This window comes from Convolutriloba macropyga, chromosome 8, assembly GCF_964194025.1.
Source record: "Convolutriloba macropyga chromosome 8, txConMacr16.3, whole genome shotgun sequence".
Classification (NCBI taxonomy): domain Eukaryota; kingdom Metazoa; phylum Xenacoelomorpha; order Acoela; family Convolutidae; genus Convolutriloba; species Convolutriloba macropyga.
The window spans coordinates 22,985,242-23,010,962 of record NC_134475.1 but is presented as its reverse complement, the minus strand read 5'-3'; the positions used below and the strand labels follow the sequence as shown (position 1 = coordinate 23,010,962).

General features: G+C 35.7%; 1 protein-coding gene across 2 annotated transcripts; it reads right to left on the bottom strand.

Annotated features, from left to right (window-relative positions):
• Positions 1 to 1,003: 1,003 nt before the first annotated feature.
• LOC142344596 (patched domain-containing protein 3-like) lies at positions 1,004 to 24,191 on the bottom strand. 2 transcript variants are annotated; one of them, XM_075396387.1, is made up of 11 exons: positions 24,025 to 24,191; positions 22,686 to 23,174; positions 21,128 to 21,451; positions 19,480 to 19,722; positions 18,552 to 18,764; positions 10,405 to 10,946; positions 6,542 to 6,736; positions 3,821 to 4,028; positions 3,001 to 3,162; positions 1,979 to 2,168; positions 1,004 to 1,421 (listed from the first exon to the last, which is right to left on the bottom strand). In XM_075396387.1, the coding sequence occupies exons 1-11, from the start codon at positions 24,044 to 24,046 to the stop codon at positions 1,217 to 1,219; spliced, it is 2,793 nt and encodes a 930-aa protein (XP_075252502.1). In that variant the 5' UTR covers positions 24,047 to 24,191; the 3' UTR covers positions 1,004 to 1,216. The 2 variants fall into 2 exon arrangements, with proteins under 2 accessions (XP_075252502.1, XP_075252503.1); XM_075396388.1 differs by lacking the exon at positions 24,025 to 24,191 and adding an exon at positions 23,745 to 23,981.
• Positions 24,192 to 25,721: the final 1,530 nt, after the last annotated feature.

Genomic DNA, 25,721 nt, shown 5'->3' with positions numbered 1-25,721 from the left:
TTTGGTTTTGTAATGACTTTTTAGTAATTTATCAAGGATTTTTTTATTAAAAACCAATGTTTTTTAAGATTTTTGAATTTTCTTGGTGCAAAAAATGTTGATTAATTTTTAAGTTTCGCCTCACTGTTCGTTTTTTTTGTCGGCTTGTTACCTAGTCTCGTTAAGAAAACTTTTCATCTGCTGTATAGTTAGTAAAAGGTAAACTTGTGTAGTTAAGGTTTTATCTGACTGCATTTTGACGTTGTTACCAGGTGCTTTTAAATTTAGATATTCATTTTTTGCCGCCAAAATTTTGTTGGTGCTATTTTTTTTCTAGTCTCTTCAATGTCAGGTCACGTTGGTGCTGTAATGAAGCATGGCATTAGTAATTCAATTAGTAGATAGAATGTGTAACGATTGTTTTAAACTCAAACATCTATTTTTGTTATCTCTTGATTTGGTTGACATTTTAGTCAAAAATGTAGATGAGCTCGGGTCGGAACATCATGTGCGAACGCACATTAACGAGCCGCCTTGTTCAGATAAACTTCCATCTTGTATATACTTCGGACGAACCTGAACAACTTGAAACAGGGAACTCTTCGTCCGTGAACAATTAGTTACTGCTCTGAATTAATGTTTTTTAGCTTTCTTAGAATTCTGAAATGTGTGTCGATTTTAAAATGGAATATCATTTCAGTGTTATAATAAAAGTTATACTCTTGTACCTTTGTTCAGTTATTGGTTAATGATATGTATTTAGAAATAATTAATGCTACATCACACGCAGAAATTTAGTAGCAATCTATTTGCAATGTTTTACCAGCTCTAGTAGGGTCCGCCCTATCTTTTTTAAATCCTGAAGGACAACATTGAAGCTGTCATGCATTGTATTTTTTCTTTGTTTTCAATTTCAGTTGGTTTTGATTACAAAGCAACTTTTCCTAGACAGTATTTTAGCGGTCACAAAAAGATAATGAACTCATTATTTGAAGAGAAACCTCATCTTTTTAAAAAACAGACGGAAATTGATAGAGGTGTCAATGAAGCATTGTACAAAATCATTTTTTCATTTATTGGACAATAGTATGCAAAATAATTCACAATTTTTACACTAAATGTAAGCTAATATTTAATATTTGTCGTTCAATAAAACGTATTTCAGTTCAATGCTCGCTCACCCATGATAATTGATAATTAAAAGCCATTTTCAAAATCAAAATAGACTTCTTTGGTTTTACATCTGCTCTTGGAATACGCTCCTTTTTTCAGCTCCATTTTGGTACGTATTGGGCTCCAAAATTTCTTCAGGCGTCACCGATCCACTTCTTTTCTTATCCTCCCTCTCGTTGTACAAAAAGACAGGCGTCAAAATGGACAACACAGCCGCAAGAAGCCACACTCCGAACACGTAGCTGCACAGATAGATCAGGAACATTGACCTAAACCAAAAAAGAATAAATGATCAATTTTGTTCTTCAATTTGTCATGTAAAAGATTTTTTTACCGGGGGATTTGTCGGATTTATTTTACCCCCTCCCTCAACCAGGCGCTTCCCAGTTACAGCCCATCACTTTGTTACATATTAACGTACTATATACAACAACGCATCATTTGTGACGGGGCTATGAAAAAAAAAACACTGCGGACCGAAACAGAATAAATCCGATTTCTTTTTCGTTTAGTCTGTTGAAGAAACTCTTGCCCATTTCTGTAATGAAAATGGTCAGCAGCGCTTGAAAGAACTTCAGGTAGTCACAAAAACTTTTGTATCTTCACGCACAAAATTGATCATTTTTCTTTTCGTTTTGGCACGTTTTGTTTTTCCCCCTTATTTGAGTAATTTTTTTGGGAGCCAGCAAGTTTGATTTCCCAATTCACTGCCCCGATCGACTTCGCTAACCTAAATTTGCAAACATTCTTCTCGTAAAACACTTCAAAGCAACATTTAAACACCAGCCATTACATATGGCCATTAGAATTAATTTTAAATTCGGACCTGAAGAAAGTTCTGGCCGCAAAACTGGGTGCGGCACTAAGCATGACAATTCCGAGAACTGATGTGACGACGGCGTTAGTCATGGCGACGCCAGTGGTTGCCAGAGTGGCTTTGACTTTGTGTCTGGGACTATCTCCCTCTGCCACCATATATCCTCTCGCCATGTGGGCCATGTAGTCAATGCATAAACCTACAAGCACAAACACATCACAATCAACTCTTGTAATTCATAGTCATTACAAGCGTCTATTGGTACCGAATTAAACCCACTTACAAAATAGGTCGGTGCGACTTACAGAACAACTAAAATTATTTAATGTAAGTAAGTATTATTTAAAAATGTATTAAGATACGATATGAAAAACCAGCTTCGAGTGAGTTTACTTAAGAGTTCAGCGCGGTAACACGCCTGCAATGATGAAGTAATTTAACACAATTGTCAAATGTGAAGACCCTTGTTCAAAATTACTCCTGATTGGATCATCAAAAGATGCAACCGGGTTGGAGTCCTGGACTTACTCAATGTAATCATGTAATCATAACCACTATCACTCAAATGTCAAACATTTATAACTTCTACGCATTTAATGGGGTATAGCAACAGCCTTCATTGCAGTTATTTCTGATTACATTTTAATTTTGTATTGCAAGATAAAAGTTTTTCCAAGGAAACAATTCCTTTTCGCTACCCTTAGTTCAAAATTCGTGGTTATTGACTCGAGGAAAAATCTATCTAATGATCTCTATAGCTCTGGTGTTTCCAGAAAATGAAATTTTACTAAAATAAAAATGGCAACGTATTTTGAGGCTTGTTACAAATTTCGATGAATAATGAAAAAAAACATTTTCAACGTTTTTCTCCTTACGTGTATGAAGTCAGTTCCGAAAGTTACGTATATGACTGACTGTTATCTTACATTCACTTTTATGTCTGAGAGCTAGTGCCCTGAATGAAAGTGAGCAAAAGTATATACCATCAAAAACGATTCAAAATTCGAACAAAGTGATGATGGACTGCTAACCGAATCCAAGCATGATTTGGATGTATGTTGCGAGTGAGTACGTGAGATTCCATGCACCCATGAGTCCCATCGCAGACACCATGGCAGAGAAGAAGGAGAAGATGACAAGGAAGTAGACTGTGAGAGAGGGAATGAAGAAGAGAGTCACCACCATCGCCACCACTATTCAACCAACACAACAAACAAACAATAACTATATTTACAAAATAAACAAACAACATTGCGAACACAGATAACACATAATGGATATGAATTTATAGCTTCCTCTAACCTCTAAAAACAAAACGTGACCTATACGGTAAATATTAGATGGATCTAGATGGATCTATTCTGTTTCGGCCCACAGCTTAGTGCGCATATAACTTTTACGCACGCCCCCCCCCCCCCCAGGCGTACGTACTTTTTATACATAGTAACTTGCTATATAACCACATAAATTTTAATTAAGTGGGGCCATGAAAGACACGGATGGCGGGACAGAATATATGCAATTAGATCACCTTAAACTTTATTTTACTCTTATGGATTGGCAAAGTTTGCGTTACGCAAATGTATGTACTTGATGAGGCAACCGTAAAAAAGTTAAAAAAGGACAATGCTAGGAGTATTTGCATTATCACACAAGCATTTTCGCATTTTCCGACCGATTTCAAAAATGAAAGATCAACCGTTACTGGCTGACGAGTTACTCTGTGTTAGAGATGCTTATTTAAATATGATCCTGTCAAGTAGTCGAAATCTTTTAACCGTCTGTTCGATTTAGTTAAACGCCCCGCAATTTGACAATTTGGGAACTCAAATTAAATAGTGATGAACATACCAGCCACGATTGAAACTGAGATCCACACTTCTCCTCTCAACAGGATGTTCCTTTCGAACTCAGAGAAGACGAAGCTGTAGCAGTAGACATTCAAGGAGTCCTCATACTTGTCCAGAACATCTTTGGTCGCATCCAGGATCTCTTCGTTGAAGCCAGCGTCACCCGTAGTGGAGGCTGTTAGAGAAATGTAGATACGAGATCGCACTATCTGGAACAGATTAAGATACCTCAACTGTTTCAAACCCAATTGAAACAAACCTGATACATCTCGTCAAAACATATAAGATGTCAATTTTCTTAAAAAACTGCATATATATATATATATATATATATATATATATATATATATATATATATATATATACGTATAAGAAGTTTTTGAAACTAATTAATGAGATCGTTAGTTTACATAATGTAAACTTTAACTCTCAGTTTTTAAGTTTTGAATTTAATGTTTTTTAGTCTTGAAATCAATTGATCATTTTCATAGAAATCCCCCGTGCTAAGATTGATACCAAAATCTACTTAAGAATAGTTTTTACAGTTCTTAAGAACAATTCTCTAACTTAAAAACAGTTTACGTTTTCTGTCTGCATTCGTTGAAACAAACCTGATTGAAGCAAACTCAAAACTTTGTTATAAAATTTGGGATAAATAGTCAACAGAAAGTTTTAATATTTCATATTTTCCACTGTGGATTTCACTAGTTTTCAAACGCAAAATGGAATGTGACGCAAAGCGGAAAGCAGTGAAAAAATAGGGAAAAATTGAAATAAAAAACAACGAAACGCCATAATCTATTCATATAATTGTATGTCCTAAAACAAATATTTAGCCGATTACAACTTATTTTTGAATGATGTACTTTGAACCGATTTTTTTTGGTTTAACGCTAATTCATATCAATTAAAAACAATGTATTCAGAAGCTTAGTTCATAGATTAGGTTTGTTTATTGTTTGTAGATTATATCTACAATGGTTTCGAAATTTATTCGGGACTATTTTGACTGGGACTAATTTTTCTACTTTTATTGGCTATTTTGCCTGGGACTGTTTTGTCTGGGAATATTTAGCAATTTGGGACTGTTTTGTCTGTGACTGATTTGTCTGGGAATATTTAGCAATTTGGGACTGTTTTGTCAGGGAATATTTAGCAATTTGGGACTGTTTTGTCTGGGACTGTTTTGTCTGAAAACATTTAGCAATTTGGGACTGTTTTGTCTGGGACTGTTTTGTCTGGGAATTTTTAGCAGTTTGGGACCGTTTTGTCTGGGACTGTTTTGTCTGGAAATATTTAGTAATATTAGACTGTTTTGTCTGGGACTGTTTTGTCTGGGAATATTTAGTAATTTGGGACTGTTTTGTCTGGGAATATTTAGCAATTTGGGACTGTTTTGTCTGGGACTGTTTTGTCTGGGAATATTTAGCAATTTGGGACTGTTTTGTCTGGGACTGTTTTGTCTGGAAATATTTAGTAATATTGGACTGTTTTGTCTGGGACTGTTTTGTCTGGGAATATTTAGTAATTTGGGACTGTTTTGTCTGGGAATAATTAGCAATTTGGGACTGTTTTGTCTGGGACTGTTTTGTCTGGGAATATTTAGCAATTTGGGACTGTTTTGTCTAGGACTGTTTTGTCTGGGACTGTCTTGTCTGGGAATATTTAGCAGTTTGGGACTGTTTTGTCTGGGACTGTTTTGTCTGGGAATATTTAGCAATTTGGGACTGTTTTGTCTGGGACTGTTTTGTCTGGGAATATTTAGCAATTTGGGACTGTTTTGTCTGGGACTGTTTTGTCTGGGAATATTTAGCAATTTGGGACTGTTTTGTTTGGGACTGTTTTGTCTGGAAATATTTAGTAATATTGGACTGTTTTGTCTGGGACTGTTTTGTCTGGGAATATTTAGTAATTTGGGACTGTTTTGTCTGGGACTGTTTTGTCTGGGACTGTTTTGTCTGGGAATATTTAGCAATTTGGGACTGTTTTGTCTGGGACTGTTTTGTCTGGGAATATTTAGCAATTTGGGACTGTTTTGTCTGGGACTGTTTTGTTTGGGAATATTTAGCAATTTGGGACTGTTTTGTCTGGGACTGTTTTGTCTGGGAATATTTAGCAATTTGGGACTGTTTTGTCTGGGACTGTTTTGTCTGGGACTGTTTTGTCTGGGAATATTTAGCAATTTGGGACTGTTTTGTCTGGGACTGTTTTGTCTGGGAATATTTAGCAATTTGGGACTGTTTTGTCTGGGACTGTTTTGTTTGGGAATATTTAGCAATTTGGGACTGTTTTGTCTGGGACTGTTTTGTCTGGGAATATTTAGCAATTTGGGACTGTTTTGTCTGGGAATATTTAGCAATTTGGGACTGTTTTGTTTGGGACTGTTTTGTCTGGGACTGTTTTGTCTGGGAATATTTAGCAATTTGGGACTGTTTTGTCTGGGAATATTTAGCAATTTGGGACTGTTTTGTCTGGGACTGTTTTGTCTGGATTATTTAGCAATTTAGGACTGTTTTGTCCGGACACGTTCTTTACCTATTTCCTGGTTTAAAAAACACTTGAGCAAATTGCTGGTTTTAACCATTCAGAAAAATTATTATTATTACTATTATCAACAATATTAGGAGAAAAAGCCAATCTCCTAAAAACACAGGAGAAAAAGGATAGGATAAAAATAGGATAATAACATTCATAAGATAATAATAATAAAAATAATACTTACCTTCAAATCTGTGGGTGGATTGGCGAACACAATATCATCCTGCAAGAATCGGATATAGCGCAGCTGACCATCAGTAGTGCTGCCTAGGGCTTGAAAGTATCCATACACTTGTTGGTTGAATATAGCCTCATTGTTGTAGAATATGGTTTGGTTTTGTGCCGCCATGCCTTGCTCAAAAATGGGTATCCAATAAGTCTAAACAAGAGACATATGTTAGAAATATTATGATAATAGGTTAATTGGTAATTTTTTTAATATATTTTGATAATATGTTAGAAATTATTATCAATATACTTCAATACAACAGTTACTGGCATCTTCATCCTTCGCTGAGGAGTCACGAAAGAGAGCTGAACAACGAAAAATTGTTCAAGCCTTGCTTTCGTCAATTGTTCGGCAATTGTTCCAGCATTCCGAAAATTTTTACTTCAAGAAATACTTGCATTCTACTGGCAGAACTACTAATGATTACTTTAAAAATATTAGGCTAACTTTAACTCCCAGGTCAAGGCAAGAAAGGAACCTTATGTCTGAACAGACAGAACTCGCGCGCACTCTGGGCCATCCTTAGTGAGAAATAACAGGGTCTGGACTGACCTAACGTTAGCCTGGATGATGGTCTGATTTGAGTCTGATTAGGAGTCATTTGGTCAGGGAAAAGTCCGATGAGGAAATTGGAAAAGAACTACAGTATGATCAGATGCCTTTTCGACAGATCGATTTTTATTTTATAACTTAAGCAGTTCATGAATGTTAGAAGCAGTTTATAATAAAGCCTAATACAAGTAAGGTAGAAACTTAATGTTTTAAGAAATAATTAAAATATATATTTTTTTGTTTTGGACACTCAGCCGTAATAAATTGAGAATTTTGGCAACTTTTCTTAATTCAACATTTTCATAGATAAACTTCACCTCAGGGCTTTACCTCTTTGTCCTGTTTTTGAGGCTGAAAAGTCAAATGGTCAGACGCAAATGATTGGACTAAAAATTCGTAGTATGAGAAATTACATAAGAAGATCGGCTTGGGTTTTATTTATGACCAACCATTAAAACTTTGGAATGTTACTGTACTTTTGATGACTTCATTCTAATTAGAGAATAACATACACTTTCAGTCGTTGCCAGACAGAAAAGCTTTCAAATAAAAAATAACACCATAAACACCCAATAGCAGTTCTATTACGCCGAAAATGGAGAGAAACAACCACAAACGAAAGCGAGATTTGAAAATTCAACAATATTCATTCAAAAACAAAATGTATCTAAATCAACAAAAACGACATTTAAAAGTTGGCGACAAGGAAGTTCTACTAGAAGACCAATGGGCTTTGTTTTTGTAATACTAAGTAGCACAACCAGCAATTAAAAATCAAAACTGGACACGACTCAAACAAAAATCAACTAAAATTTTTCCAGATCTCTTCGCGTAGAAGTCATAGAAGAATTGCTATAAAATCAAGTCTTGGATTGAAATTCTTTATGCTTAACTAGCACCTGGTTACACTCGTCGTTTATCAGAATAAGTTGTTAGATAACCAAATGCTTCAAAAATGGGGCAAAGATTTAAAGTGATGAAAACATTTAGGTAATAATTAAAACTGTTTTTGCCAAGTCATGACATACCCTAATTATGAACTCAAAACTTTGAATAAACTCAATTATTTCTCGGTAGCAAACAATAATATCTGTTATTAGTGAGACTAAATAATAAAAAATGAAAGCGCTACAAAAAATTTGCAGGACTAAAATGCCACCGACGAAATTTGCAAAAAAATGACAATTTGTTAAAACTTTTAAATATCGATTGAAGAAATAAATAGCTTCAATTAAAGAAATAAGTAGCTTCTATTACAACTTCATGAAAAACCAACTGGCCCCGTCATTAATTTGAGTAGGATATCAGTAAACAAAAAATTAAGAATAGCCAAATTAAAATAATTTAATGACATTTTAATCTGACAAACATCGTCTAAGTCATCAATCTAAAACTGCACTTCAATTAACTTAAAAAACTATGTGCTAATAAAAAACATCTATGAAAGTTTGAAGCCTTCACATCAGCAAAAAGGAAAAACTAAAACTAAATTTACAAGTAAACACTAATATCTCGATCAAACTTTTTTTAACTTATTTGTTTTCTTTTCCCTCTGTTTATCACTTTAGCGTGGTTGAAATCAGTACTCATATTTGACTTATCATTGACAAAAAAACTGACAAAGTTCAAATAATTCTTTAGGAAAACAGCAGGAGAAGTCATGAAATATAACCCCCAAAAATGAAAGAAAAAGAATAGTGCATTATTTGACCAGCTGACCAATAGGAACCAATTATAACGAAATTATTTTAACAAATTACCTTGAGAAAACACAAATTATTGGTGTTTAATTTGTGGCTGTGTTTGGTTTCAGCGTGTTGATTTCAAATTACAAAAAAGAGCAAAAAATTCCGTTTCGGTAATAATAATTGATGCTCAGATCTCCTGAACCATTTGCTAATTCCAAAACTGACAATAAATAACCATTTCATGGTCAGAATAGGTTTACCTGATCACTTGAATTCAAAAAATACAAATGTTACAAAAAACTGGGAAATTAATTCAAAAATATGCAAATTTATTGGTATTTGAATGAGTATATTCATCCATAATAATTTGAAAAATGGTCTTCTTCTTAAATTGACTTAAAAACAAGCGTGCATCTTAACAGATATATGCTCAAGCCTCTAATAGACGAACAGAGTAAAAATCAACAAAAATTGCCCAAACGTTTGGAAAAATCATCAAAAAATTATAGAAAACTGCAAATTTCATGAAACTGATATCTCCCTAGCTAAATGAGTTCTGGCAAAATCTATCCACTATCCCACAAAAAAGCCATAAAAATTTTCATTGGCCCCTAGTACTCAAAAAACGCAAAAATTGACAACAAAAAATTTAATGTACCGAAACGTTTAATAGAGCTCTTTGTTGTTTATTTTTCATTTCCAACACATATGCGTCTAAAGAGTAATTTCAAAAAATAGCTAAAACAAAACTAGTTTTTGTTTGACGAAACGTTATCAATAACCTTAAAATTGAAAAAAAATCGCGTAATTTTAAGCTCTAATAATTCTGAAAATTAATCTTCTCACCCCAAAGTAGGCCAATGTCAGCCTAAAAGACTACTAAAATCACCTGTGAGCCTCCAAGGTCATTTCTTGCTCACTAGGTCTACATGTTTATCTTTTCTGAAAGTCTCATCTTACAAAAAACATACTAGGAAAACTCCTGAACGAGCACGAAGTCTTTCAGTTATGCCCTAGCCAACTACTCAGTTAAGCAAAATTGTCCTAACTTATTACAGAAAAATATTTTGAAACAATAAGAGAGTAGAAATAACAATGGAAACTGCAAAACTGCGAAAAATTTTTTAAGTAGTTGAAGAACTTTTAATCTTCATAGATTGTTCTCGAAATTGTTTTTAAAAATCGAGTAGCAAAAAGACAGCAAATTTGAACAATCTAAATTCTTAGATTGTAATTAGGAGCGCAGTAATAGCCGGCTGAGAAGACGATGGGGGGGGGGTTGCAAAACGTGATGGGGACATAAACGAAAAAGATCCTCAAAACCAATATTAATTCCTGATGTGTTGAACTCTTTGAATACGAAGAAGCGCATATCAATTAAAAATTGTTCACCAATCTGTTTCGTTCCATACTTAAGAGTTTGTTTCATACTATCAATCCAACATATCACGTTTTAGCTTTTCGATGCAATCACCAATCAGCTATAAACAACTTTATCCAAAAAAAATTATTGACTTTATAATTATGATTTTAAACAAAATATTGTTTTGTTGTAAACCTTTAAGCAAATATACTTACCGACGGTTCTTCATAAAACCCGGTAGCGGTAAAGTCGGCATAGAAGTTCCGAATAGTTTGTCTGACCGCATCCGAAGAATAGTCGAGTTCTTTGTCCAATAGTACTTGGATCCTGCCAGTGAACGGGTACTCGGTTCTTCTCGCGTCGTAAAACTCTCCAATTGACGAATCATCTTCGTAGTAAATAGAGTAAAGCTCAGTCCGAGGTATGTTGTACACGGAGATGATAGCCAGACCAGCCCCCACGCCCAGACCAAAAATCAGAATGGTCTTGATGTATTTATTGATTACGAATCGTGGCAAGAACCACATGAGCAGAGATTCAATGACGCTTAAGTCATCATTTGTCGTCATGACTTCGACGGGGCTCGAGTCGTATGTCAGTTGGGTTTTGCTGGGCGGGTCCGCGGAGATTGTGCCATTTTGTTCGGGTTTTGAGTGGTCGCTGTGATCATCGTCTTGTTTCGCCCACCTGCTGTGTATGCAGAGGCAAGAAAGGAAGACGGTGGCTTCACCGAACCAAGAGAAAGTTATGCACACAGCTGAAAGAGAAAAATGTATAATCCAGTTGAAACATTCACGGCGTGATTTAGTTACTCATGTACTTGTCACGGCTATGTTCAAATCTAGAGGTCATTGATCTCAGCAATGAGTAAGAGAAAAGGGTTCGGGGGGGGGGGGACCAGAGAGAAATCTTTTAATAAGATTTTGAATCTATTCTGTTTTGCCCCCCCCCCCCCCCCAGCTTAGTGAGCATAATTTTTTTATGACCCCCAGGCGCACGTGCTATATTCTTACATAGCAACGTGCTATATAAAAACATATAATTTGTATCTGGGGGTCATAAAAAACACTGAGGGGGGAACAGAATAGATCCAAGATCTTAACTGCATGAGATTGATGTTGTTTCAAGTGGAAATAATAAAAAATTGACCGATATCTAAACAACATTAGTCCAACCCTTTCAGCTGGAAATTTTGGATATTGATTTTAGATCTTTTCCGTTCGAGCGCCCAGCTTAGTGGGTGCATATTATTTGTACCCCCAGACGCACATGCCATATTTGTATCTATTCTGTTTTGGCCCCCCAGCTTAGTAGGCTTACGTTTCTTACGCCCCCAGGCGCACGTGCTATTTTTACATAGCAACGTGCTATATAACAACATATAGTTTGTAACGGGGGGGGTGTTAAAAACACTGGGGGAGGGGGTAAACCAGAATAGATCCCCATATTTTTACATAATGTTTTAGTACGTAATAACACATGCTCCGTAACTGAGGTGTGTATAAAGTACTTGCGAGCACAAACGGAAAAGATCCTGATTTTTAACTACAAAGATTTCAAGACAATAAATTTAGTTCGCACAAATATATGGTCCTTTCCATTATAGCCCCCAGCTTAGTTGTCAAATAACTTGTCGCCCCCAATCATGGTAATTATACCTGAATGGGGGTTATAATTTCATGGGGGGGGGCTATAATGGGAAAGACCCCAGATTTATACAAGAAGTTGGGAACTCCAATGTATAAATTTGCACGTTTTAAGCACAATCTCATTGTACTGAATTCTCAGGTGAGGCTCATATAAATTTCGGTGGCCCGTGAGACTTGCTATGGAACTACAACTGAACATGAGATTAAATCATCCACTTAATTATGTTAAAACAAGCCTTTAATTTCGACTGCAAATTGGCGGGATGAAATGAGAGGTGTTAAAAGATATGGGGTTAAGTATGCGGGGACAAAATGGGTCGAGGTGAAAAAAGTAGAACCCTAATGGTCAAGTCACGACCAATTTCAAAACAGAATGCACTTCCTATACAATTTCAAGCTTCACGGCAGCATTTCTTGAATTCATACTATGAACAATATATGTTGTCTACATGTACAATTATGTTGTCTACAATATATGTATATGATTGTCTACATGTACTTGTATTGCCTGCTCTAATTTAAAATCGATTCGTTCAAAATGGTTTTTAAACCAGTGCGTCCTTGCTAGCTTCTAGCACTGAAGAGAGTTAATTTTCACCTCTTGAAAAAGATATACGTTTTTGCAACCTACTAGACAAACTATTGAAACAATAAATTCTATTACCTCTCCGATTATCTAAAGCAATTGGAATATTTTCTGCTAGCGCTCCCCCCAGCCTTATGTAGCACTTTTTTGCCAAACCCCAAAATCGATATTTTGTCGAATTTTTGCTTTTCATTGTAACAAAAGTTTCTGGGTTAATTGAAGGCATTTTGAAATTGTTTCCTAACTCAATTTTTTTAAAAAATGACATTTTTGTAGCCGATAACACAAAAATTGATATAATACAGAAATTTGTATTGATGCCTACAGTATAGGCAACAGAGTTTTTGTTGAAATACTTAATACTTTCAAAACCTAACTGGGCTAGCTTGTATAAAATGCATAATGTTAATTTTTGCCCCCAGCAAAAGGCTTTTTTATAGCCCCCAACTTAGTTGTCAAATAACCTATCGCCCCCAATCATAGTAATTATACCATAATGGGGGTTATAATTTCTTGGGGGCTAAAATGAGAAAGACCCCATATTTATACAGGAAGTTGGAAATTCCAATGTAAAAATTTGCACGTGTTAAGCACAATCTCATTGTACTGAGCTCTCAAGTGAGGCTCATATAAATTTCGGTGACCGGACGATAGATCGAAAGGGCACTATATCAAAAACAAGAAAAATTGGGACAACTGATCGACAATTAATTTCTAATCGGATCTATTTTGTTTCGGCCCCCCAGTGTTTTTTATGACCCCCCAGTTAAAAAATTTATGTTGTTATATAAAACGTTACTATGTAAGTAATAGCACGTTATCCTGGGGGTCATAAAAATTTATGCTCACTAAGCTGGGGGCCGAAACAGAATAGATTCCTCTACTCTTATTGTTTGAATTTAAGCATCATTTGCGAGTTGAAATATAATTACCAAGATATGGCCATACCTCGCAAGCCATGGCCACGCCTTAGCGGCCCTTGGTACGAATCCATCACAACCGAACAAAATATCACAACAGAAGATGTTATGCGCTGTATTGTAAATGAGTGCTCAGATTTGATTGTTCAATACGCGGCTCGAACTTTTGGTCTCGTGTCGTTCGATCTTTTGTTCTAGCAACATAAATTTTTTTCTCTCAAGTACTTTGTACTATACTTTAATATCACTCCTTACGATCTTAACAATTAGTTGAGCACCAATAGTTGGTGTCCCGCTTTTTCACCCCTATTATTAAAACCCTCTCTCATTTAACCTCTCTTTCATCTGATCCCTCCATCACATCACTACGATTTCAATCTATAATTAAATTAATACTTTAAAGTTAGTCGAATAAGTTTTTGCCCATGCTTCGCGGTCCATGGCCCCGCCTCATTGGCCCGTGAGACTTGCATTGGAACTACAACTGGACATGAGATTAAGTCATCCACTCAATTAAGTTAAAACTTGCCTTTAATGTCGACTGCAAATTGGCGGGATGAAATGAGAAGTGTTCAATGATATGGGGTTAAAATATGGGGGGTTAAAATGGATCGAGATGAAAAAAGTAGAACCCTAATAGTCAAGTTGGGACCAATTTAAAAACAGAATGCACATCCTATACAATTTCAAGCTTCACGGCAGCATTTCTTGAATTCATACTATGAACAATATATGTTGTCTACATGTACAATTATGTTGTCTACAATATATGTATATGATTGTCTACATGTACTTGTATTGCCTGCTCTATTTTAAAATCGATTCCTTCAAAATGGTTTTTAAACCAGTGCGTCCTTGCTAGCTTCTAGCACTGAAGAGAGTTAATTTTCACCTCTTGAAAAAGATATACGTTTTTGCAACCTACTAGACAAACTATTGAAACAATAAATTCTATTACCTCTCCGATTATCTAAAGCAATTGGAATATTTTCTGCTAGCGCTCCCCCCAGCCTTATGTAGCACTTTTTTGCCAAACCCCAAAATCGATATTTTGTCGAATTTTTGCTTTTCATTGTAACAAAAGTTTCTGGGTTAATTGAAGGCATTTTGAAATTGTTTCCTAACTCAATTTTTTTAAAAAATGACATTTTTGTAGCCGATAACACAAAAATTGATATAATACAGAAATTTGTATTGATGCCTACAGTATAGGCAACAGAGTTTTTGTTGAAATACTTAATACTTTCAAAACCTAACTGGGCTAGCTTGTATAAAATGCATAATGTTAATTTTTGCCCCCAGCAAAAGGCTTTTTTATAGCCCCCAACTTAGTTGTCAAATAACCTATCGCCCCCAATCATAGTAATTATACCATAATGGGGGTTATAATTTCTTGGGGGCTAAAATGAGAAAGACCCCATATTTATACAGGAAGTTGGAAATTCCAATGTAAAAATTTGCACGTGTTAAGCACAATATCATTGTACTGAGCTCTCAAGTGAGGCTCATATAAATTTCGGTGACCGGACGATAGATCGAAAGGGCACTATATCAAAAACAAGAAAAATTGGGACAACTGATCGACAATTAATTTCTAATCGGATCTATTTTGTTTCGGCCCCCCAGTGTTTTTTATGACCCCCCAGTTAAAAAATTTATGTTGTTATATAAAACGTTACTATGTAAGTAATAGCACGTTATCCTGGGGGTCATAAAAATTTATGCTCACTAAGCTGGGGGCCGAAACAGAATAGATTCCTCTACTCTTTTTGTTTGAATTTAAGCATCATTTGCGAGTTGAAATATAATTACCAAGATATGGCCATACCTCGCAAGCCATGGCCACGCCTTAGCGGCCCTTGGTACGAATCCATCACAACCGAACAAAATATCACAACAGAAGATGTTATGCGCTGTATTGTAAATGAGTGCTCAGATTTGATTGTTCAATACGCGGCTCGAACTTTTGGTCTCGTGTCGTTCGATCTTTTGTTCTAGCAACATAAATTTTTTTCTCTCAAGTACTTTGTACTATACTTTAATATCACTCCTTACGATCTTAACAATTAGTTGAGCACCGATAGTTGGTGTCCCGCTTTTTCACCCCTATTATTAAAACCCTCTCTCATTTAACCTCTCTTTTATCTGATCCCTCCATCACATCACTACGATTTCAATCTATAATTAAATTAATACTTTAAAGTTAGTCGAATAAGTTTTTGCCCATGCTTCGCGGTCCATGGCCCCGCCTCATTGGCCCGTGAGATTTGCATTGGAACTACAACTGGACATGAGATTAAGTCATCCACTCAATTAAGTTAAAACATGCCTTTAATGTCGACTGAAAATTGGCGGGATGAAATGAGAAGTGTTCAATGATATGGGGTTAAAATATGGGGGATTAAAATGGATCGAGATGAAAAAAGTAGAACCCTAATAGTCAAGTCGGGACCAATTTAAAAACAGAATGCACATCCTATACAATTTCAAGCTTCATGGCAGCTTCTCTTGAACTCATAATATGAACATTATAGGTTTGACTGTCTTCATGTACTTGTTTTGCCTGCTCTATATTAAAATCTATTCCTTGAAATTGGTTTGTTAAACCAGGGCGTCCTTGCTAGTTTCTACCACTGCAAATACTAAATTTTCACCACTTGAAGAAGATATACGTTTTTGCAACCTACCAGACAAACTATTGAAACAATGAATTCTATTACCTCTCCGATTATCTAAGGCAATTGGAATCTTTTCTGCTAGCGCTCCCCCCAGCCTTATGTAGCCCTTTTTTGCCAACCCGCAAAATCCAAATTTTGGCGAATATTTGCTTTTCATTGTAACAAGAGTATCTGGGTTAATTGAAGGCATTTTAGAATTGTTTCCTAACACAATTTTAAAAAAAATTGACCCCCTTTTGTAGCCGATAACACCAAAAATGATATAATACAGAAAATTTTATTGATGCCTACAGTATACGCAACAGAGTTTTGTTGAGATACTTAATACCTTCAAAGCCTAACTGTGCTAGCTTGTATAAAATGCAAAATGTTCATGTTCGTTCATGTAGACCTACTTTACTTTAACATTATGTTTAAACATGCATAAATGGGGTGGACTGAAATTTATGTTGAATGTGAGAGTCCCTTATCTTGTTCAAAAAATTTACAATAGTTTTAAATGAGCTTTGATTTTAGGCTCTGATGCGCTAGTCATATTTGATTTAGGATGAAAGTTCTTTGCCAAATAAGAATAACAATGCATGCTTATAATAATTGCAAATATTACCAAAAGTACCAAAAGCACATTTACAAGAAAAAACGTGAAAATTCAACGTCAGAATGGTACTAATTCTTGTATTTAGCCCTATTGTTCCGGAAGCAGGTAAACAATATTAATGCTGCAGAATGGTTCTTACGCTACCTTAAGGACCTTAAATTTGATATGGCAGCCTTTTAACATCTGATAATTTGTACTGAACACATTTTGCTGGTTCTAACAGCGCAATTAATAATTTTTTTGAAAATTTGTTGCAGATAAAGTACGCTTCAATAAAGATTTCTGTGTTATCATTTTTGTTGTTATCAGCTACAATAAGGGTTCAATTTTTAAATTTTAGAGGAAATTATTCAACAAATGCCTTAAAACTATACCTAGACACTCTTGTTTTAATGAAATGCAGATATCACTCTTACTCTGAGAGGTAAAAGACGGCTATATAGGGCTGAGGTTGTGTTTCCCGAGATTCATTTCCACATCTCTATGTGTACTAAAAAAGAAGACTTTTTTATCAAAAAGACGGATAAATTGACGCTAACAAAGTCCTTATCTTTTCCTATATTTATCCATTCAATTTATTTGTGAGTGGGTTGTTTGTTTTTTTGTGGTGCTGCATTTAAGCTTTGGAGTCACTTTTAAAAAGTAAATTCCCTTTTCAGAACTTTCATTGACTTACATGAATGTATACCCCGTCAAAATGTTACCTCTGAACACATTTTCATGATACCTGAATAGTTAGGCTTCACAATTTGCGCTTCTTGGGCTCTATTTTAATTACTTTATCTTAAGCAATTTAAACTTTTTTATTTCTTTTTTTTTAATCCCTAAACCGAACTTCACTCGTACTTTCAATTCAGATTTACTCCCCTTCAACATTTTATTAGAAAGCATGTAGTACTACCCTGCTAGCACGTAGTTCCTCATCTAAATTCAATCGATTGGCAAAATTCTCAATGTTTTGGCAGCTAAGAAAAAATTGCTGTTTGTCTCCTACAATTTTTGGGCCAGTTAGCACTTGCATCTGGCTCAGTGGAAAAGCTGCCACTTCAAAATATAGCAGAGCCCCCATGTTGACCAAACTTAGAAAATTAGAACGGTATTGTATCGGATGGAAATAACAGCAAGAATTCATACAGTGAGTTCTGAGATATTTTGAGTTTTACACATTTAGGCAAATTTTCTGAAAAACAGTATCTTAGAAAATATTGCAAAATTATACCGCACTGTACCAAATTTTGCAATTTTTTCAGAGCTGTGAATATCTTATCCAATGATTAAAAAAGCGGAGAAAAAATAGCTTCAATGAGATTATATTATTTTTAATATCATTTATTATCATTTTATTACCATTTTATTACCATTTTATTATCACGCGTTTTATTATCATTTTATTATTATCAATTAAAATCATTTTTAATAGGGCAGAATCGAGCAATCGGCAACTACAACTTATGATTACGATGCAGTCAAATTATTGATACGGCCTTATACAGGGCCGTAATAAATTTTGTAAGTGTTCTCAGGCACCCTATATGTTTTAGGAATTTTTCTCGGGTTTGTGGAAGGCACACACCTTGATGTGGGTCCAGAACAATTTTTTCAACTAACTACAAAATTTAAAATAAAAAATAATTTAGTTCAAGCGTTAGCCTTAACAAGACGACAAAAAAAATTGTTTGCCCAGCACTTATTGGCAACTGGCTGTTTGTTCACAAAAAATATCCGAAAATGTAAGGTTATTGTACCTATATGGGAAACTCCACCCAAGAAACTTGGCAGAGACGTGCATTTAGACGTGCTTGTCATGTCTAAGAATTGTTTTTAGGGTGGTAAGTGCAAAAAGTGACATGGTCGCAACTCTGAATCAGTACTGAAATTAGAATTGTCCAGTACTGAAACTGACTTGGCTTTAGGTCCGTTCATGTACTAACCCATGTATCCACAGAGATAGTCCACAGCTGGGAATGGAGACACCAATCCGACCAGGAAGGCGATCACAGAGGTCAAATGGGACAAGGTGACACCCACGAATGCCCTCTCCATCACAACGCCCACCCTCTCAACGGGGTCGCTGATGCCACCATTTGCAGGTGACAAGCTAGCCCATTCTGTACTGAGAACCAGGGCTGCGTCAATGCCGATTCCTAAAAGAGGGGAAGAGACACATGATAGTTTCAACTATCATGTTCGAGAACCACGAAGGGTTTCGAGAAATAAGCCAGAATTCTGCGTTGAATTTAGCAACTTAGTCACGTGATCTTGATTGAAACGCAAACTTAAACGCAACTTTAAAATTTGGCTCTGTATATAGGAAAATTCGGTATTATAGAAACTGCCACTTCACAGATCTGGCATTCTGAAACTTGCACCTGAGTGTTTCAAAAAGAGGACAGTCATTCTTTTAAAATAGCGATTCTTTAATAGTCCTGTCGATAACTTCTTTTAGGAAAAAAATCAGAATTATTTAAATGGCTTACACTAAGCTCTTATTAAAACATACGGAGCAGCAACATGCATCAGTATAATCGTGTTTTCTTTTGGACGAGTTCATTTCATTTCCTATATTTATTATTGGATATTTTTATTGAACAGCAGATCTCGTAATTCATTATTATCAAACTCAAAACTCACAGATCTGCTACAATAGTTTATAGACCTATTCTCTCACCCCACACCAAGCTTAGTGACCATAAAACTTTCACACCTCTACCACCCCACATGCCCCCCCCCCCCAGTGCACGTGCTATTTTTTATCGTAACGGGCCGTTAAACAACTCGAAATTTGTAAGTGGTATCATAAAAACACTTTGGGCGAAACACATTAGATCCGAATTTCCTTTATAACTTCAGCAGTGGTACCTGCAACAATGAAGGGAATGATGATCGATATGGACACAAGAGGCACTTCAGCCGCCAACATGACCCCGAATGCACCGGCAATAGACACGGCTGAAGAAATGAGACCTGCCAGAGTGAGTATGACCCTGTTTCCTTTCACTTTGAGGTTGAATGTGGCCACACAGCAGTACACAAAGATCACAGCCACACACCCGCCCAAAAGCGGAATCGTGTCATCTCTCAAATCGCTGTCTTCTTTACGCCCTGAAAAATAAACAAGAAAGATAGGTAATGTGAGTTTGCACATAATGTTCCATTTCAGGGAGTCTAAGCGGGCGCAACTGCTGTGAAAAGTGCCGGAACAGGCTTCGAACCAGCATCTCTTACTTGCACACCCAGTGTGCTATCCATTACACCAACTTGTCGTAATCTCTAGAACTTAGACATCTCTTATAAGCCGCTCTCATGTTCATTCTTGCTACTCAAGACTTCTTTTCTCTAGCCATACGTTGAACAAGTAGAGCTTCTTGTCAAGCTATGTACAATTTACATTAAGATGTTCTCGCTCAACCTCCATCATTCCAATCAGCTATATGTCTAAGAAAAGATTTAGTGAATCAAATTCAAGATATGTGAACCAGCTTCGAGCTGTAAGCCAGATGTTCGAGATGGCTTTCACAGGTCACATCACTTTACTTGAAACACAGCACGCTCTTGCAGGTTTTAAAATCTGACACTGATTTAAGAAAAATCTGGCGTTAAAAAATATAGCGCTACAGTGATATGACACTTTAAAACTTGCAAATGCGCTTAATGCGAAAGGCAAATAGAGAACTGAGTGCCCTCAGGGTGTTACATGCTTATCCCATTTTTGAGGATGAACTGTCAAGAGGGTCAGACAAAAATTGGCCAAACAAAAAATCGCATTAAAGAGACATCAGGACTTAAATAATTTCTACAATCTTCTTTTGAGAAAAATTAAAAATCTTTTTCCTAGATATTTTTTTGACACTGTTTTATTTCTGGCACCAACTCTAATTTAATTTGAATGCAACCAAAAAGATTCACGGTTCGATTGATTTTGTCTTTCGAATTGATTTTTTTTATCAGTGAAAAAGCTGAAGGAGAGAAATGAGAACAAAATATTTTAACTACAAACAGAATAACTTAAAGATACTATTCCAATATGCGAATATTAGCTTTCGGAAAAAGTAAAAATCACTTAGAAAAAAGCAATAATCGCTTGATTTTATAAATTCCTCGAGAAATGAAAAGTTTGAAAGAGTCGCTTGAATAAGTTTTGTTCCTCTCTGCAAAGATGCTAAGATATCGATCCGTTTAATGAAAAAATGACCCGCCCCCATTTTGTAGAGTTTGGGAACAATTAGTTGCACATTTGTTCATGGTAACTGTTTGTCAGTTAATTTCACACAAATCTGAAATTTAATCCCGCTATTTTAGTCACCTCCTATGTTTTTCAATAAATATGACTCAGCCAAAAATTTGATTCAATTGTTCCAAAATCTTAGGCTCGCAGAAAATTTTACTGACAAGGCTGATAGCAAAATTTGGATGTGCTTAGCATTTGACTCAAGTTGAAGAAGTTTTCAACGAAAAGTTTGGAACTGTTATTTTTCATAGTAAAACAGTAATTGTGCATTTAACTTACCCTGAGCATAGCTGTAAAGATAGTAGTTGGCGTTGGTGAAAGTTTTTCTCAGTGTATCCAATTGCTGGAATACCTCGGCACTCCATTTCTCACCCTGGTCTGTTCTCTTTACGTAACTGTACAAAGCCAGATGGGTTGCACTGGAAATCACAGTCTCAGTCGAAGTGTTACCCCAAACCCACGTAACACTAAGGGGACCGAACTCTTGCCCGAAGATGCTAAGTAGAGGCGAGAGGGAGGCATACAGGAATCCGGAGGCTGGGTTGACCACAGCTTGGCTCAGGGCAAGCAAACTGTCGCACTCGAATGACCTGACACAGTCGCCTATAAATTAACTCAAATAAGAGCATATGTTCATATAAAATCTAAAGCACTTTGTCGTGGAGATATAGATTGCCCAGGACGGACGAGGTGCGAGACCGAATATTATCAGACTCACTCGAGAGCACACCTGTGAAATCTCCCCTCAGAATGTCGGGACTGTGCGACCTTTAAAACTCAGCCAAGATCAAAATCGATGGAAAAACACACTAACTTTAAATGCTAGCTATGAAGATTTAGCGATGCATTTCGCAAAGTTTATATTGAAAATTAAGTATTTAAATGCTGATATAAAAGCTAATGCACCCCCCCCCCCCGTTACCAAAACTAGAACATAGCAAAATCCAGCATAGAGAAAACTTGTACGGTTTGATGCACTGCACTTTGTTAAGTGTTGAGGTTACTTACTGAGAAGAGAATACACATGTAAGTCATCTATAATCTGCGCATATACAGTCCCGTACTGAGCCCCCAGAGACCATCAGGCCTGATTCAGAGATTTTCTAGAGACCAAGTCTTGGCAGATAGATGCCAAGACTTGGGAAGCGGAGCCAAGACTTGAGACATCTCTGGGCAGAGAGAGGCCAAGACTTGGGTTTTTCTGGGCAACGCAGACCCCGTCTTGGGTTTCTCTGAGCAGAGTTAAGGTTGACATCATGAGGATCCGATGTTTTTAATTTAATGAGGGCATATTTTGTAAAAATCACTGCTTTTTAAAAATTCAGAGCTGATTTTTTTGTTCAGAATGTCAACGTGAGAAGTCTAAAAAATATAAACATAGTACTGAATAGGGTAGAAATACAGAGCTTAAATAGTGATTCGATGCTGATTCACTAAGTTATTAGGATCCGGTTCAAATAAGCCATATGTTTTATTACTTTCCAGTAGGTTCAGACAATATTATCAACATATATCATTTGGCGTAGAGAAATCGGGCAACACAAACAATATTTCATTTAATCTTGCTCCGGTAAACTTCCTTAGTCCAGAAAACCAAACAAAAACGACCAAAATTTTGTAACAAATGGTCATAATGCTTAGTTTTTTTGCAACAGCGAAATTTTGTAACAAAATGTTCGGTATGCTTGGTTTCTAAACGTAAATTTTTGTAATGTTCGGTTTCAGATTTTAAGAAAAGTTTGGCAAGCTAAGTGCCATAGACAATGATGGTTTAAAAAAACAATTCAATTTTCCTGGGAGTTATTCATTTCGGTCACTAATAAACTCAGATATTAACCTCTATATTTTGCGCAGACATCCTGGTACACAATCGTTTGTCCGTCAATTTCAGCCGACACAGTCTCAAACGTGCGACAGTAATTCAAAATCTCAGCCATGCCTTGTGTATTTAGAATGTTTGTATCGTTCTTAGCCTGTATATACAGAATGTAGAACTCTGGAAGGTCATACAAGTGCGCTGGCCAGTAATTGTCAAAACCAATATCAAATGTGTCCACAAATTGTTGCCGCTCTTTCCAAAGCCAGGTGCCTCTGGCGATGAAAGCGTCCACGGTGTCTGCTTCCTTGTATCCGGTAGATAGCCGGATCAGTCCGAGAGCCAAAAGTGCCTGGATGAGGAACCCGACTATCAGGACAGGCCAGGGATATTTGGCGACAATTTTGCCATAATTGTAGAATAGTTTGGACATGAGTTTCTCCGGGAATCGGACAGTCCGGTGGAAACAGTCGACGCACCTCGCCATATCTTCGTCAATTTGCTTCTGCTCTATAATAAAAAATATATTATTAGTAAACAATTTTTTCCACTGCTCATTTTACAGTACTTATCATGAATTGAGATGATTAAACCAACGGTTTTCGTAAAAAAAAATTTTACTATGAAACTTTTTCTTACGCGGAAATGTTTTCGAAGTTAATTTTAATTTTAAGAATTGAGATCTCGACGGCAAGCAATTCCCGTCAAAAGTAGCTTTTTAAGACTGTGATTATTGATTCGGTCAAACTATTTGTTGAATCGGTAATCAAAGTCCTGAAAAGTTACCTTTTTTAGCTGGAATCCTTGGCCTTAAGATCTCAGTTCCACAATTAAATTCACTTTTTGCAAGATTCTGAGACGTGGGGTCGGGAAATGTAGTTACTAATAGATTTTTAAATTATTGGACTGATTATGCTGTTGTTTTGATGCGATTCACTTATTGAAACCATCTCTCAAGTCATATATTGTCATTTTTCCTAAAAAGTAACGATAATTACTTTCGAGTTCCCAAGTTTTGAAGTAGAAAAAACGAAGTTGATATTTGAACTATATAAACACCTCTGCTAACTTGTCACTTACCTTTTACTGGAGATGTTATATTCAATTACCGGCAAAAGGCTCAAATGATTCAATATCGAGCTGATGAAAAGGTACTTCACCAAAAATAACTTGAAATGTCACGCGAAAACTGTTATGCTAACGGGTTTCTATTTAAACAAACAGCTCAAAACCACAAAAGGCGAATACGTTATTTATGGTTGTGGTTTTTTTTAATGGAGTTGGTTCACTCACGCGATATGGTGTATATGTACGCACTTAACAATGATATGTTCTTAAAAGGTGTAAAAAAGTAATATACCTGATAAGCTATATGCGCCCATATTCGAACTTCTCTCGCTTGATCTCTGACGCACTTTTGCTAAAAGAGTAAGTTTTTAATGAGAGCTTTTCAATGTCTGATTTACGAGTTCTGGCTGAAACTATTTGCTTGCTATTTAACTTTAATTAAACTCGGTCATATTTACATAAATTATAATTTTTAGTGAATAGCTGCGAGTTCGTATGCGTTCATACACGCCACAAAATTATTTGAAAGAAAATTAATGAAAAGTATGCAAATTTGAGCCAGTAATTGGAATAGTAAATTTGATCATATTGAGTTTTGCTTGGTCACGTTATAACACAACAATTTCTTTTTTGGTACGAATAATACTTGTAAACTCGTTAAAGTGCTGTAGCCTCAGGTATATAAATAAATAAAAAATTTAAAGTTTGCATGTAGTAAAAACTAGTTTAAATTTTCTTAAGAACAATAATCAAAAGCTATGCATGCTTTTTGAATAACTACATTACAATGGAGACAAATTATAACTACAATAAATAACCAATTATTGATTTAAAAATTGGCCACAAAGTTGGCATCAAAATTGGTAGAATTACAACATGATAGGATACGGTCATCCAAGGACAACAATCACCAAAAAAGAGTGATAACGTAGCTTTTTCTTGTGGTGATGTTTTGAATTTTGATAGCAATCTAAGGAGTTGACACTTTCCAAAAATATTCATTTCTCCTTTGATCAAAGATTCAAAATACTTAGGTTTAAGTAATTCAGGAAGAAAACTTCAACTGGCACTACATCACCGCTGAGCCTTACCAAATTGCATTACTAGCTTTTTTGAGGCCAGCGAATATTACTTACCTAAAATAGACTAAACTGCGAACAAGAAAACAGGTTTTTGAAATAAACAAAGTTTTGGGAAAGTTTTGGAGTCCTTATTGAACAACAGCATGAGTCATCTGAGATCAAGAAATGAAATAAAAATTTGGAAAAATTAAGATTTTGGGAAAAATCAAGACAGTCGAAAAATTAAAAAAAATTACACTTTGTGACTCCAAAGTTGTTCACTCCCTTTTGGGAAGGACACCACCGAACAACGTTCGATCACAGCACTTGGTTTGGGTAAAATCTAAGCCATCCATGAACCCGACGATTATAATTGCATCTAAACTATATATGAGGCTATTAGCGCTACGTGATGCAAAAAATAGACTTTTTCATGTTTTGTTCTTCTGTCATGTTCATGTGTGACTTTTTCATGTGTTGTTATTTTTAAACAGTTAATATAGTATTTTTGTGATTTCTTTTTTTATTTACTCAGAGGCATGAATCAAAGCACTTAATCTAAAGGCAAACTTTTAAGCGGAAATTCTACCTTAAAGCAGAAACTTATTTTACCGTTGGAAGTGAGTCATAATTTTTCTAATCGTTGCCCAGCAAAAGAAAAACAAACTACAGAATTAAATTGTAATACTTTTTTGTTTTTCAAAGTATAAACTTGTCCAATAAAGGCTTTCAATATGCTTCTGTTTTTGTTTTCAGCTTTTGTAAAAACAATGTAGCAAAAACAAAGTAATTTTAAAAATATTTTTTCGACTTTCGTGTTTGATATTTTCAAGTCTGCAAAAGTTTACTGCGTGATTGCTGACAATTTTAAAAAATGTAACAAAATTCTTTGCTGACAGAACCCGAAATTTTAGACTTATTGATCTGC

Bases quoted from the DNA above. Each gene is read 5' to 3' on its own strand.
- LOC142344596 (XM_075396387.1), bottom strand. From the start codon at position 24,046: ATGGGCGCATATAGCTTATCAG. The intron at 6,737-10,404 runs GTAAGTATATTT...TCTCTTGTTTAG, and splicing joins GGTTTTATGAAGAACCGTCG to ACTTATTGGATACCCATTTT. The intron at 3,163-3,820 runs GTATGTTCATCA...TTGGTTGAATAG, and splicing joins CTCAGTTTCAATCGTGGCTG to TGGTGGCGATGGTGGTGACT.